General features: G+C 36.0%; 1 protein-coding gene across 1 annotated transcript in view; it reads right to left on the reverse strand.

Annotated features, from left to right (window-relative positions):
• Positions 1-1,370: 1,370 nt before the first annotated feature.
• KIAA0825 overlaps positions 1,371-16,433 on the reverse strand; it is a gene marked incomplete at its 3' end in the record, with an annotated part of 216,201 nt that continues 201,138 nt past the window's right edge. Inside the window, exon 19 of the mRNA XM_082335764.1 lies at positions 1,371-1,485. Within this exon, the coding sequence (XP_082191890.1) occupies positions 1,371-1,485 (115 nt within the window). The remainder of the gene's footprint in view (positions 1,486-16,433) is intronic.

Raw genomic sequence — 16,433 nt, forward strand, 5'->3', positions numbered from 1 at the left:
CCAGTGCCTCACAGCCCTTTTGTTGTTGCAGTGTTGTAACGAGATCTTTGGAGATTTGTAAGATGCAGTGGTCCCCATTTTCATTTTAAATTGTCTGCTATTTTATATGCACAATAAAAAAAAAGAGCAATTAAGAGGAGGAAAAACTGCATTTCAGATTAGACCCTACAGCAGCATTAGCGTTATGGTTACCCATGCTGCTGCTGAAGTCTTTAGGAAAAAAACATGCCTTCCTCCTATTCAAGTGGTCTGTGTTATGTCCATAATAGCATCTGTGAGAAGATGTGGTGGGAACAGGAATAGCTGCAGCTCAGATTGCAGCCTTAGCAAGATCTTGCCAGGGTCCTTCATCAGGCAGAGGAAATAGTTCCCTTGGACTTCCAATGCAAGAAACAAATAGAAAAGTGATGGATTATTTCTGTAGAACTAAGGAAATATTAACCACACCTTCTGTATAAAAAATCTTGTCACAATAGCCACCTAACTCAGCTATTTTTAGTCTTTGAGGAAGAACTTTTACCAAAGAGAAAAATGTTTAATATTTGGAAAATCTGAATATCAGACAGGGCTTACTTTGAAAATGAAATTTTACTGTATTTATCAGAAATAAATATTGCATTCTATCATTTTCTCTTTTCAGTTCAATGTTAAGATAGTCCTTTGAGCACTGCCTGTGAATAAGTCTTTTAAATAAAAAAGATGCTTCTCAAAACTTTAAAAGCTGCTAACAAGTTTCTCTATAATGCATCTTTCAAGCCATAACATACACTGGATGTTAAGTTAGGATTTGTGAGGGCAATAAAGCTGATGCAGTTTTGCTTGGAAATAATGGCCAAGCATACTCATCCTGGAGTAACTCACAAAGGACTGCAAACCTATGGCCTATAAACTCTCCTTTTTCATACATTTTGGGTGATTTATCAGCAGGACTAGCTAGAACACAAGCACTGAGGGGCAGAAAAGGTCCTTGAGTGACACTAAACATGGGCAGGCTGACTCTGACTCCAAAATGGTTGATGGAAGCATAGCTTGGGTGTTTGCTTAGCATGTGTGCAAAGTTGCATTATTTTCAGAGTGAGACTTACACTTTTAAAACAATTCTTGGTTTGTCATTCAGGTTTATGCCTCCGCAGTATTGAAATACACCCTCCTTGTTTTGTGACATTGACATTTTCATATATTGTTGCTCACCTTATGCATTTGCTGCCTGGATGGGGTGACTAGACAATAACAGGGGAACATTCTTTAGTTTAAAACTCCTACTCAAGATATATATTCCTGAGCTTTCTAGTCCTGTCAGTTATAACTAAGCCATTAAGTTAATCATGTTGAATTCAGAAAAAGGTGCTACCCGAAACCTGTCAAGGTAATTATTCTTCTTTATCCTCTGAGGTAGGAGTGCTCTGTGTCAAATAAACATTTTTTAAGTGTTCCACCATCACTTTCTCCTCATCTTCAAGATCGGCACCTTCTTTCATCTCCCATCTGAAAGAAAAAGAACTTTTTATTTTTAATAATTTTATTAATTTTTAATGTGTTTTAAACCAATCTTTAGAATAAGCAAGTCAATACAAAGCTTGTTACTATCAATTCATTGCTCCACCCAATGGTGGGGTACACCAGTTGAGATTACTGAATCATACAAAATACAACCCCCAAAAATCTTGCTCCACACAACTAGCATGGCCGTGAGGCAATTGACACAAATTGTCAAAACTGCCACAAAATCTTACTTACATTTATTGTGATAGTACTTTCTTTTTCTGTTTTATGTCATCACACATGTTGGTAGAGGTGGAAGTCTTGTAAAACTTGCAGAGAAAAAGGGGAAGAGCTAACAAGTGTTTTGGAAGTTAAGCAGATGCTCTCAACATTCGAAGTTTGCAGTGAAAACTCAAATACCACATGATGTCCACCCCAGATATTCAATGTGAATTCTCTTGCAGTGACAATACTATATTACAAAATACCACAAAACTCACTGGCTCTTTGTTTCTTTAACCATCAGGCATACCTATCACACCAAGAAATAAACAACATATCAGATTCTTCCCTTTCTCCATGTGAATACTTAATTCTAGTTTAGGATAAAGTCCTAATACCATTAAAACTGAAAAAGTAAAAGAATATGAAGATGCTTTTGCTTTTCTTTAGTAGTTAATTAAATATAAAACCTTAAGAGTCACACAGTATTCCCTTGCAGAAAATCAGGATAATAAATGCAGAAATAGTGCTGATACCCAGTCAGCTAAACTTTGTATCACTCTAATTATGCCTACATAATGCTCAGTAATGTGGCTCTATCTTACAATTTTTGTGGATATTTAAGAGTTTGATATCCCTTTAATATTAATCTCTTTCTGTTCTAAGCAGATAATAAAGTGTAGGCTCCCAGTTCAGACCAGCTGAAGACAAAAGGTAAAGCATGAATACTGAATACAGAAATCATATTTTCAAGTATTAAATCCAGTAGATTATAAATGAGCCATAGGACGATCCTGTAAAGTAGGAGACATGTAAAGGAGCAGCAGAACAAAGACTGCTTTTAGGAAACTGATGTCAGGAGCAATACTTTAATCCTGTCCTCACACTTGTTAGGTCCTCATTCAGACTGCAAAAACCAGTAGCCATATACAAGTTTAGATTGGTGAATAAATCAAATATAATACATAATAGTGGGAAGAGTATATTGCGTTCATCATATTTGCAAAAAGAGGACAATCGTTATTGGCAATAGAGCATGGTCTGCACTTTTTGTAACTGTATGTAGAAGCTTACTAAAACGAGAAAAAGAACAAGTGCTCTGTAGTACAATATGATCGTTAAAATACAGTTTGGAAAAATATATTCAATGAACATGTATAAATTAGCATATATCCATCATATCTTTACCTTAAAAACTGAATCTGACAACTCACATTACTGCCTGGAGTGAAGAAGTATCAGAACAAGCAAAGCATACTATGAATAAAATTACAGACACTGTATGGCCATGATCAAAGTTTTGCAATAATTAACTTCCTATTACTCCACACATATATGACTACTATCATACTTAACCTTATCTGAATATTAACATTAAGTACAATTAATTGCTATTATGTCTATCTGCTTCATTCTCTGGTTTATGATATGTTTATAAAATCTGGCTATATGAGCCCTCAGCACAGTTACTTTTCCAAGCATCCCAGGTGAATGCTGTTAAAAAGGGTGACTGCTTTCCCTTTTTCCTTTTGCTAATGTACCAAGGAGCCTCTTCAAACCTAGGAAGAAGTCGTGCAAGGCTTAATTTGAATTTATGGTCCTCAGAGTCATTCCAAAACACCACTTTACCAGTCGAATTGATTCATTTTAATTAATTTGATTTGTTGCGTATTTTTAAGTAGAGGAGCTGTTTGCTTAGAAGGACAACAACTGAAAATGCTAAATGGAATACATTCAAAACAGTTATTGCTGGAGGTATAACACAGAAATCTAGCAGTCTTGGCTAATGGAAGCTTAACAATAAATCAGCAGATTCCTTTTAAGGATAGTGACTTCATACTTGTCAGCACATTTTATTGAATCTTAAACATTAGTGTTGGTAAAAATCTTCAATGTCATCCAGTTTGGACATTCTTTAGTGTTCACTTTATAACAAGTTATTACTAATACATTACATTATCATTTTATCAAAAAGTAGTCTATTTTTAAAGCATTTAAGCAGGTCCGATGAGGATAAGAATGTCTTCTATGCATTCGCTTAACAGTATCCATGAATTAAAGATCTATGAAATGAGCTTGACAAACACCTGGTCCCTCATCTAATTTAGAAATTTTTCCACTCTTATGCTTCAGTCTGGGGACAATATTGTTTTTTAAAAGACTACTGGACAGTAAGCAAGAAGACAACAACATAACTTTGGTATTCTAAATGGGATGAGAAATCAGGTGTTTGTGTTCAAGTGGAAAAAAAGTCAACATTTACTATTCAAAAATTTGCCCAAACTGGAACATGTTTTTACTAGCATATCTAAAATGTGTGACAATTGTTTTGGCAATAGTAATTGGTACAAATCCAACTAGCCAGTTCAAGTAATGTGAATGTGAATGAAATTACCATCATGAATTACTTTCAAAATGCAAGCTTCATCAGTTGAACAGCCAACCTGCACACCACTGTTGTTTCAAATTATGAATAACGTAGCTCAGTGAAAATTTACAAATACATAGGTGGCATATATTTTATTTCAGTCTGGCTATATCTTGGAAGATTAAATAAAATCATCATTTTAAAAGGGTACTAGAATTAAATGAACCAGTCCATCATATTACCATCTACATTTTGCTTAGAGTTCATATAACCGTAACAGGATGAGTCCTAGTGTCCAGAAAGCCCAACTTTCAGTGTATTCTTCATATTTAAAAGAAAGCATATGTTTATAATAAAATGCCATCACCTTTGTAATCTTTAGGATAGTGTTGCAAGTCTTCAGGCAAATACTACTTGTGTACTTGCAGAATTAAACATTTGAAATATGTTTGCAAAATATGCTGAAATACTAAATAACGTAGATGACATATTGTGTGCACCTGAATTGCTTAAAAACTTCTCTGCATGCCATTCCTTTCTGTGTTGCATGTGGCTAATCAAGGGAAAAAAAGCCCTAGCAGTATATTTTTCAGATAGATACAGCAAAACACATCAGCACAGATAAATACAGGAATCACTGAAGTTTTCTGTTGGTCAGCCTAGACCTTAGATCATGAGGTCAAAAGGATAGCTAGCACTGGGAGGGCTTCTGTTTCTCCTCGTAAATAAGAGGCAAGAGAGGAAGAAGTCTTGGCTTGCACATCCACAAGCTAACAAAGTGCAAGGGGAGAAGTATGCAGTGCCCCAGGAAGATCCAGTGATTCCAGCTCAGGCTTCCTTAGCAATGTATCCATGTGCTATCCTCACTTATAATTAGCATCAATACATCCATTTATATAAATGGGTATACAGGACTATGTTTTGTGATACTTTTGTCTCTCCAAGATACTGAATTATAAAAGGTAAAGAAACAGTAAATGTGTTTGCAAAGATGCTCAGAAAAATCTTCTGTGCATTTGTTAAAAAGCATGCTGGATATTTTAGCAGGGCTAGATTTAGTACATGGTGAAACATTTCCGGCTTTGATTTTCTGTTGCAATATTGCATACATTTTGTAAATTCTAGATATATTCCTATGAAGGCACTTTTTAAAAACCGTGATAGGAACTATCACATTTAGGTGCTTGTTACAGATCAAAAGGAAGGATATGCAGTTGATACCAAAGCAGTAGTATATTAAATCAGAAATAAAACACAAACAGCAGTATGTGTATAGGGATTACCAAAAGTGACACAGATTTTACCAGATTGCCACATTTTAAGAAGTTTCATTAAGAAGTTTACTTTAATAGATATGCTTTGATTAGTTACTAAGTTTGTTTATTACAGTTCATGAGTTATAAAAAGTGTGTAAAGATTAGAGGGAAAAAATTACAAGGAAGAATAAACATGAACAAAATTAAAATAAAATGTAACAATACTTTTCAACTCAGATATATTTTGCAATTTGAAAAATCTCCTTATTTGTATTATTTGAGAGACTAACCATGCCCTTTTCTAAAGCTTATACAAAACAGTGTCTAAGTGAACAGTTTACAGAAAAGGTCAGCCTAATATAATTTTATAGTGGCATTTTATGTATTGCTAATAGTGCTTATGTAGTATTTTGATAACTATTGCATTTCTTAATGTCTTGAAAAACATTACATCACACATAACTCTATGGTGGGGAAAAAAAAAAATGCCAATGACACAATTGTTATTTCCTATGGTAAAGATAATACCTCAGATCCTCTTACAGGGAAGTGTTGGCAAATTGTGAAACATTAACTGTACAGCTGTACATTAGATAGCTGAAAATATTCATTTCCATATTGAATAATAGCTATACTTACTAGTTGCCATGTATCAAAAAAATAGCAATGTATTTGATACTGAGCTAAGAAGATGACATAATTCACATCTAATCTAAATCAGACACAGTGCCATTCAAACATCCTAACATGGGTAAATATTCAGACTTCAAGCACGGCAAGCTCTTAAGCTTATCTATTTTTAATGTGGTGAATTACCACTGGAAAGATTTACAGACACACTATTTCCAAGAGGAATTTTGAAAAAAATAGTGAGCACAAGTAGAGAAGGCCTTTTTTTGCCAAGAATTATGTAAGAAGGCAAGAGTGGGAAAAGAAAACAAAAAAAGTGTTTAAGCTTAACTTACATTCCCTTTTATCTTTATGTGATTTAAGAGTCATTTCGTGTAATTTACATGAAAATATTTTCCACATATTCACCTTCAATTTCTTCAATAAACTGTTTTGCTGTAATTTTCAAACTTCTGTCTAAATGCATTTATTTATAAATAACACTATGCACTGAAGGAGGCAAAAGAAAGCAATAGTTTGTGCATAACAACTAATTGATGTAATTTTGTGAAATTGAGATGAAATTCATCCCATTGTTTAATAGGTGCAGATTTTCTGCAAGGGACTTAACCCCAATAGCGCTGCCAGCTGTGGCATATTCTCTTACATCACGTGCTTGCATCTGCGGAGGCGTCCCAGTTCAGTTGGTCCTGAGGTCCCTTTCTGTTTGAAGAGTATTTTCCATGTTGTCCTGGTTTCGGCTGGGATACAGTCAATTTTCTTCCTAGTAGCTGGTATAGTGCTGTGTTTTGGATTTAGGAGGAGAATAATGATGATAACACACTGATGTTTTAGTTGTTGCTAAGTAGTCCTCACACCGGCCAAGGACTTTTCAGCTTCCCATGCTCTGCCCGGTGCACAAGAAGCTGGGAGGGAGCACAGCCAGGACAGCTGACCCAGACTGGCCAAAGGGCTATGCCATACCGTGTGGCGTCATGCCCAGTATATAAACTGGGGGGAGTTGGCCAGGGAGCAGCGAGCCTGCCGATTAATAGCTTAACAGCAATAACAGCTCTAAATTTTATCTAGTACATTCCAAACAAATCTGTTGTTATCTCCAACCCTTTGAGCCCAACATCAGGCACCAAAAAGGACTGTCTGGTTTAACCCCAGCCAGCAGCTAAGCACCACGCAGCCGCTTGCTCACTCCCCCCTGTGGGATGGGGGAGAGAATTGGAAGAGTAAAAGAAAACTCGTGGGTTGAGATAAAGACAGTTTAATAGGTAAAGCAAAAGCTGTGCACGCAAGCAAAGCAAAACAAGGAATTCATTCACTGCTTCCCACTGGAAGGCAGGTGTTCAGCCATCTCCAGGAAAGCAGGGCTCCATCACGCGTAACGGTCACTTGGGAAGACAAACGCCATCACTCCAAACGTCCTCCCCTTCCTTCTTATTCCCCCAGTTTATATACTGGGCATGATGCCATACGGTATGGAACAGCCCTTTGGCCAGCCTGGGTCAGCCCCCCTGGCTGTGCCCCCTCCCAGCTTCTTGTGCACCGGGCAGAGCATGGGAAGCTGAAAAGTCCTTGACCAGTGTGAGCACTGCTCAGCAACAACTAAAACATCAGTGTGTTATCATCATTATTCTCATCCTAAACCCAAAACACAGCGCTATATCAGCTACTAAGAAGAAAACTAATGCTATCCCAGCTGAAACCAGGACAGATGGGCTGGGCATCGGTTGGTGGGTGGTGAGCAATTGCATTGAGCATCACTTGTTTTGTATATTCTTTATTATTGTTATTGTTATTATTGTTGTTGTTGTTATTGTTATTATTGTTATTATTATTTCCTCTTCCTGTTCTGTCCTATTAAAACTGTCTTTATCTCAGCCCATGGGTTTTACTTTTTTTTTTTCCCAATGCTCTCCCCCATTCCACTGTGGAGGGGGCAGGATGAGTGAGTGTCTGTGTGGTGCTTAGTTGCCAACTGGGGTTAAACCACAACACATGTGCAAGTACTTCCTGTAGCCTTTTAGACTTGAGCAGACATGAAACGATTAATTGTATTTTCTCCAAAAGAGGTCTTCATACTTGTCTTTATGCTTGCTCCTTGTAGAATATAATTATGATGAATATTATTAGTGGCTTGATGAAGATGAGACTGACCATTTTTTTACCAGCCGTTGACAGAGAAAGAGGGAAGTGATGAAGCAGGCATGAAGCAGGGACAGGTGTTTTGATGTTTTGTTTTCGCCTTTTGCAGTCTCCACACTAGTTACAAGCCATCATCACACATCCTATTCTCATACCTGTGCAGGACCTTTACTGAATTCAAATACCTTTGGTTGAAACAACCATTATCCTTTTGTACCAGATTATGCTGACATATTTATACCTGAGATAGATAGAAAATATGTGGAGTTTGGTATTTTTGTACAGTTCTTGAGATTTCTTATGATAAATCAATACATTTAAATTTCAATTTACATGTAAATGTTTATTTTAATCCAAAACAAACTTATACATTTAAACGTATTAGAATACTGCCAATAAAGTCATTAGTGTTCTCTACACTAAGCTGCAATGGGTAGAGAAATCATGCAGTTAAATAAAATATAATATCTTCCTACTAGCTCGTGGAGCATTTTAATGAATTACCTTTTTGCTTTCTGAAGTTCATGAGAGACACAGCTGTGGATTAAGCTCTTGCAAGCAGTGAAACAATTGTTTTATCAATGTCTAGCATGTTATACTTCACCATGAGACATGAAATCTTGTTTGCCATTTTTAAGTAACAGAATAATATACATCTCTGTAAGTTTCACTTCATATTTCAGTTGTAAATACACTTTTTGTAACATGAGAAATCATAGACCATGAAATGCATTTTACTTCAATGTTAGACAGCCAACTAAATCCAATGTTGCCCATAATCTCAAATCCTGAAAAATCTTTCTGTTTCTATGTGGGGCAATGTTTTATTTCTCTAGTGGTAGTATTACATTAAAAAGGAAATCTCTGATAGTTTAATCAGATTGTATTTGGTTGGAATAATTTCTTTAAGTTTGTGACTAACATTTTAACTCCTTAAATATTAACTGTTCAAAAAATGTCTGCTTTGTTTCAGTTATTTGTGTAGTAATCTTCTCAGATTTTTTAATCTCTCTTTAATACATCTACTAAACACATACTCCCCTGAACGACATAAAAAAAAGAGTGGGGTGGGCAGCCATCAGATACACAACTACCGCACTATTGAACAAGACCCAGAGGAACAATGCAATGCATGTAAAGTTTCTGATAGTGATATTCACCCTGAAATCACACCAACTGGGACAACATCTCTATGTCTGCCTAATGCAAACCAGTTCACTTGTCTTTCTTCATCCAAAATAAACAAAATCCCCCTGTAGTGGAAAGTTATATTGCTTTCAGGACAATCTATGTGAAAATCAGTGTTCTTCATCATATTCAGAAATAAATCAAACCCAAAAATTTCAATATAATTTTGCCAAATTCCTCTCTCTTACATATACACAAACGCAATGAAAAATGCCCTCCCAGAATTTTCCCAATCAATAAAGTAAATTAATTTATTTCCTAGAGGATATGGAGGAAGACGCCATGAGAATTATTATTTATGTTTTTAATTATCTATGTGCCAAAAGAGTATGAGCAAGGGAAAAAAATTAAAGAAGACACAGCTATAAGGGATCAACAGAGTTATGCTCCTACTTCCAAAGAGCAAAGCAAAAGAAGAGACAGTATTTCGATGTACTGAAGAAATCAGTACCTGGGAAACATTTTAGAAAGTATGTCATGAGAAGAGAAGAGAATAGAGCTCTGACTCACAGGTTAACCTGTCCCAGCTATGAAGTTAAGACATTAGAAGGATATTTAAGAAGTTTTGAACTGAAATAGAAACTTCACAAGTGTTGGAATAAAATGATGAAAGACCTTTTTCCAGGGCAAGAACACAGCTACGAAGGATGTTGTCAAAGGCAGTGGAAGGCACACAGCAAAAATTTTAGAAGCTTTCCAGCTGCAATAAGAAAGGAGAGGTAGTATTTACCCAGCCTCCATGTTATTGGTGTTTGCTATCGCACATCTTTGAAAAACAGTGAACCAAGCCGCACAGACACCAAGCCATGAGTTGCAGACAGTGGGAACATACTGCAATAGGATGAAGCTTTCTCTTAAGTCTTTTTTTAATTTAACCTTTTTCATTCATAATTCTACCACAGTAGAAAATTGGAAAGATCTATACCCTCAGCATTTCACTTGGTTCTTTTAAAAAAATCATTAAGTTAAATTTCCATTTTTCAGTGCATTCTTACAACTCTTGCTTAACTTCATAGCTTTAAATAATGGACATTTGAGAGAATTAGGCTCATACTGACCCAGCTTTGTTGAAGCTGTCACCATATCTTATTCTGAAGATAGTCCAGTTTGTTAGGTTTCTGCACCAGCAGGATATCTCTTTAATTTTATTTTCAGTTTTCTGAGATTTCATGTTTTGTATACAACTTGTACACTGCTCCTCTAGGTCCAACACCATTTACATCACAATAATGTTAATGTCATAGTTAGTGTGTCAAAATACAGAAAGATGCTCTTAATAAAGGTTTGATAAGTGTTACCAACTTGGGTGAGAAAATATATGTGTGTACATATATGTACATATATGACACTTCTAATTAATTAATGATAACAATACAGACTGATAGAGAAAAGGGAATATGCTAAACAATTAACAGAGGACTAATTATACATTTCTGAGAGTGGCAAGCTGTCAGTAGATGAACACAACTAGAGTGAAATGAAACCAGAAGTTTCAGACACCTAGGTATTTACTCCCAAGAGCAACTTGGGATTTTAGTTTGGATAAATCCTAATGTAAGAAAGGGATACAAAAGAGAGAAGTTACAAATTTCTAACAGTTTTTTTCCACACTGATCTAATCCACTAATATTCCTCTTGGACTAAGGCATTTGAACTCCCATGAGGCTTCTTGTGTCCCAGACCTTGTCCTGCTGGCTTTCCACCACTTCACTGGCAGTCATGGAGTAGGTATCTTCTTAAACAGGGACTTGTTATTGCATCTAAGTGGATTCTGGGGTGAATTACATGCTGGAATGCATAAAGAATAAAAGGCCTATAGAAATATACATGTATCATCAGGATCCCAGAACTATAATGCCTTTGCGAGATAGAGTGAATGCTGGCACATTCCCTGAGTTGGCAGATTTAGGGAAGGTTCCTGCCACTCTCTCCTTTGCATTTTAATAAATATGTTTTTTTAATCCTAATCAGTGAAAAATTTTGGCTGAAAGATCTTGAATAACAGGGCAGATTTTAAATGACCTGTTCATTGTCAAGTAATTTTAATTAAGGTGAGCCTTATAAATTTAAATCCAATGTGAAAGTATTTGGTTTCAATGTTTTATATGTAAATGATGTAAGTTTTTATTAAAATAATATTTCAATATGGATTTTTTTTAATTTCACAAAATTATTTGTTTTATCCCAAACTGATATGTTCAGCTCTTCTAGGTAACCAAATATGTGTGAAGTATTTTATGCTTAAAACAAAGCATTTTGATTTTTTGCTGTTGCTTTTTAAATAAGTTAAACAAAAAAACGCCAAACCCTAATAACAATTATTTATATAGCTTCAGTTTGCTGAACTTGTGCCTTACTCAGATTTGGACCAAAACACATTCTCTCTTAATCTAACTGCTTAGAAACTTAAGCAAAGTTTATTCACAAAGGATAATGTCTTATATAGACATTCACAGAAATATTTGTGCTAAGATCACATATGCTTATTGCCTGCAGATTGTATCCTGTCCCCATTCTTTTATTTCTTCTTTAGACTATCCCAAAAACCTCTAGTGCATGCATGAAGTTGCTTAACTGACTCTCTGAATTAAGAACACTGTATGCTTGATTGTGCAAACGCATATAATACTTCAAATATATATGCATATAGCATACGTATATATACCTATATACATAGATACATGTATACATATACTCGTGCAAGTAACGAAGTAATGATGTATGCATTCAAGAGGGCAGATTTTACAGACGAAGGTGACCGATAATACTATATCTAGGCTAAGTGCTTGGAGGTGAATATTCAAAGGATTTCATATTTTCAATAATTTAAAATAACTTGGTAATCATCATATGGAATAAATTATTTTGAGCATTAATATAATTTTTCAAGAAAATCAGGAAGCCAAATTCACAAAAAGAAGTATCTTATGATCACAGTGCTGGCAACATTTCCATTCAGTAAGTGTAAGTTTTACCTCCATATGATTACATGTTAGAGCTTAGGAACCAAAAATGCATCTACTAAAAATATCCTGCTCTTCAGATCATGCACTACTTGTTCCCATTCTTCACTCCTGCCCTTTTTATTTCAATTTACAAAGGCTTTTCATAATGAATGTTGAAAACCCAATGTAAATACTTTAAAGGATTAAGCTTTCAAATGTGGTTACTGTGGCATATGTATGTTCAGTAAATACAAACACAAGATATATCTGCTGAGAAATTATGTTTGATAATTTAACAGCTTTGTGGCTTAGGAATATAAAAAATTCATATTTTGTCAACAAGAAACTTCCTCCATTTGTTAAGAAGGGCCTACTATGATGGCATAGAAAGGTGAATATTTTGAAAACACAGATTATTATGGGAGTAATATAATTCCCTACTTTTCTTAATGCATTGAATTTAAAAAAAAAAAATATTCATTTTCTTTCTTTTAGAAGAATTCCACTCAGTTCATAACTTGCAGAAAAAATGTGCAATCTAAGCAGAATATATAAGGGAGCCAGGAAGCTGACTTTTATTGCTACCAAAAGGTTTTATTCAAATCTGAGCAAATGATGGGCTGCTGAAAAATCTTATGTCCTTTCATGTTCATACCAAAGAAAAAAACCACTCCTGTCTGGCCTGCAGCCAGAATACCCCAGTCTCCTGTGAGGACCAGGCATGCTCCATCCTCGTGTATCATAAGGACCAGGCATGCCCCATCCTGGGGTACTGTAGGTGCATAAGGTTGGTGTTTATCTAGAGCAGGGCCACCTGGAGCAGGTTGCTCAGGGCCATGTCCCTTTGGAGTACCTCCAAGGACAGAGACTCTATTACATCCTTGGGCAACCTGGTCCAGAGTTTGACCACCCTTGGAGTAAAAAAAATCTTTTTCTTACATTTGGACAGAATTTCCTGCATTCCTGTTGCACCCATTGCCTCTGTTCCTGCCACTGGGCACCACTGAGAAGAGACCATCATCTTTACTCCCTCCATCAAGTGTCCACACCCAAGGATAATGTCCCCCCTAGCCTTCTCTTCTCCAGGCCGAGCAGTCCCAGCTCTCTCAGCCGCTCCTCGTTTCATCGTATTTCACCATACCATGTGGAGCTATCCCAGATGGCACACAAACACCATGTCTCCTTCACACCTATAGGAATCCTAGCAGGAAGCCTTACCAAAGGAAACATTAGCCCCGTCATTAGCACTGTCCCATATGGCATAGTTGTCCCTCCTCGTGCACACTGCAGCTGCATCTAGCTCTGACTACTATGTGTTCGTGTAACTAAAGATGGTATCGTAGGATATTTCTATGTGGCATAAGAGAGTGCTGTAGATAAATGCCAGCAACAGCACCGAGCGAGCTGCTCCCTGTTCTGCAGGCGGCGCAGTGACGTTCGCATGGTACTGGCTGAAGTGCTGAAGGCCATACCTCCACTGATGACGGCAGGCTTTGAATTGCTCAAGTGACCTTAATTTTACCATTTTACACATTCTAAAGCTTCAGCTTGCAATTCGAATAATCCTTGAAGATAGTACATTTATACACTATCTTAAAAGTACACAGTGCCTTATGGAAAATGCTAACAATCCAATACAGAATATCACAAGATGTTACACAAGCAAAACTGCATTATGGGGAATAAAATCCCAATACCATACACAAGTAAAATAATTACCTTTTGTTGGTATTAAAAGGACACCTACATATGTTTAAATATAATCCAGATGCCACCAAAATGTACCTATTTCACTCCTTGCAGGTATATTTCCTGGCATGACTATATGCTTTTCAGTAGGCCTCCCTGGGAAGGTGTAGTCAATGAGGGAAGTGTCCCAGGCTTGGTGGCATGGGAGATGGGGTTCCCTGGGAGTCCTGGCTTCCTGCCCAGCTCACAGCTTTGGTAGGGAAAAATTCCCTCGTTCAGACAGCAGCAGTCACAGTTCTTCTGCCACATGTCAAGTGCTCCTGCTAGTGAACAAAAGCTCCCTTAACTTCCCGAGGCTTTGGATGAGCCTGTAGGAACAATGTCTAGCCACTTCATGGGAGTCACTTGTATCCTGAGAAAAGGAACGATGTTACCTTAACATTACTTTATCTATGCAAACTTGTCCCTGTGTATAAAAATCAAAGTGATTATAACTTTTGTAATAGCTGAAATACTGAAGTAAACCAGCCAAAATCAGACATCTGTACTGCACATCAGTACTTCACTTCCCTGTCTGTCACTCGCAGGGTAAATGTGGTCCCTGCAATAAAGAACAGCATGTGAGTAGTGCCTGTATGTCTTTTCCTATAGAAAATAGATGTCTAGTATAATAAAATTCTAAATTCATTTTTCAGCTCTGAAGTACATTTTTGAAAGTCAACTGTATGGAAACTGTGCACTAAATGGCATGATCATTAATGGCTAATACCGAGCCATGACGAATTCTCTGATGGTAGAGACTGGGAAAGAATACGCCAAAAATAAAACAAAATAAGAGACAGAAAGGCCAGGACAAATTGGCTAGTTCCCATTGTTAGATATAAAAAAATTGAATTCAACAAGCCTGGAAACCTAGCAGCTGCTTCTTATTTTATTTTCGAAACTTAGTAACTGGTTGTGTAACCCTGTCTCACTCTCCCAGAGGATTACCAGGACCAGACTGAAAATGCAGCAACCAATTGATGCAGAGATACCATCTCAAAGAAGAATAAAATAATCTGTAGATAAAAATCTACATAGCCTAACAAATCAATTTCAGACTAGCAAACAGGTGAATAAACAAATACAGAGGAGGAGATGAAGATAGCTAAAGAGGATCTTTGTCCACAGTATGTTTCATTGTTATTTAGGTCTTTCACTGCTGTATTGCAACCTTTTACAGAAAGGTTAATTATAAATAAATAAATAAATAAATAAATAAATAAATAAATAAATAAATAAATAAAGTATTTGTTTATGTTTGGAACTGAAAAATTAGTAATTTTCCCCAGTTCATTCCATGCAAGATAATATTGCCTATATCAGTGTAACTAATATTTACATCCAGAAATGAGAAAGCCACAAATGCTAAGAAGAGAAAGGTAAGTGAAAAGAGGACTGAAAATATTGGAAATCAGTCATGCAGACCAACATCTTGCAACCAAGGCGAGGGAGAGAGCTAGAAGAAATTCCCCAGTAGCTCTCCTGAATAAATTGGCTTTGCTTTCTCTGCTTAGCTCAGGTCCACTCCTTAAACTGTGTTAACTGGAAAAAGATGAATAAACAAAGGCAAATTTGTTTTTGACCCATTACAAAGACTGGTGATTCTACAGAACAGTGTGCTCAGCTCTGATACATAAAACTGATCATGAGGAAAGCATCTATAAAAAGTTAGCTTCATAAAGCTGTGTATTAAATACATTTTAAATTCACATTGATTAATTAATTTACTCAACATGCATACACATGGAAATCTTTTAACTGTAAATAATGTTTACCATATTTCAAGATACGTATTTAGAATAGTTGCTAAATAAGAGGTTGATTAAACAGAAATACTACATGATGAAATGTCTTAATATACCTCATATTTACTGTAGCTTTTTTCCACTCCTCCATTCTTCAGAAATTTAAATACTGCTGTGCAAATATTGTTTTAAAGATTATGAGGCTCAAGTTTTCAAATTCATCCAGTAGAATAATTTAAATTATAATATTGGCTTCACTAATGCAAGCAGTGATTGAGGAATTTTCCTCTACTTAATATAAATACTAAAGGAATTGGCCTATTACATTATTTTTCATTAATTTGTTAGTGGTCAATTGCCAAAAACTTGTGGTACAAAAAGAAAAAATCAAACGTGAATATAATATGAGAGAACTTATATGATCTGAGCACAATATATCTAATATCAACTTTGTATGTCCTCCAGTGAAGATTTAATTGCCTAACAGGCTAGTGAGAATAACATTTGGAAAATCACTTGCCAAACTTTCTGCTGGCATTGTTTTGTAGGGTACATAAGCTAGGGATGGCATTATTCAACAGCTGATAAAGCAAAAATGTAGTTCTGCAGCTTGTTCTGTAAGATACATATGATGTCAGGAGTGGAAGTCACAAAGCAGGGAGGAGACGGATGAAGAAAAAGATATGTAAGAAAACAGTAACACCATGCAAATACTTGGTTGAGACATGTA

Source organism: Platalea leucorodia (assembly GCF_965183815.1).
Source record: "Platalea leucorodia genome assembly, chromosome: Z".
Lineage (NCBI taxonomy): Eukaryota > Metazoa > Chordata > Aves > Pelecaniformes > Threskiornithidae > Platalea > Platalea leucorodia.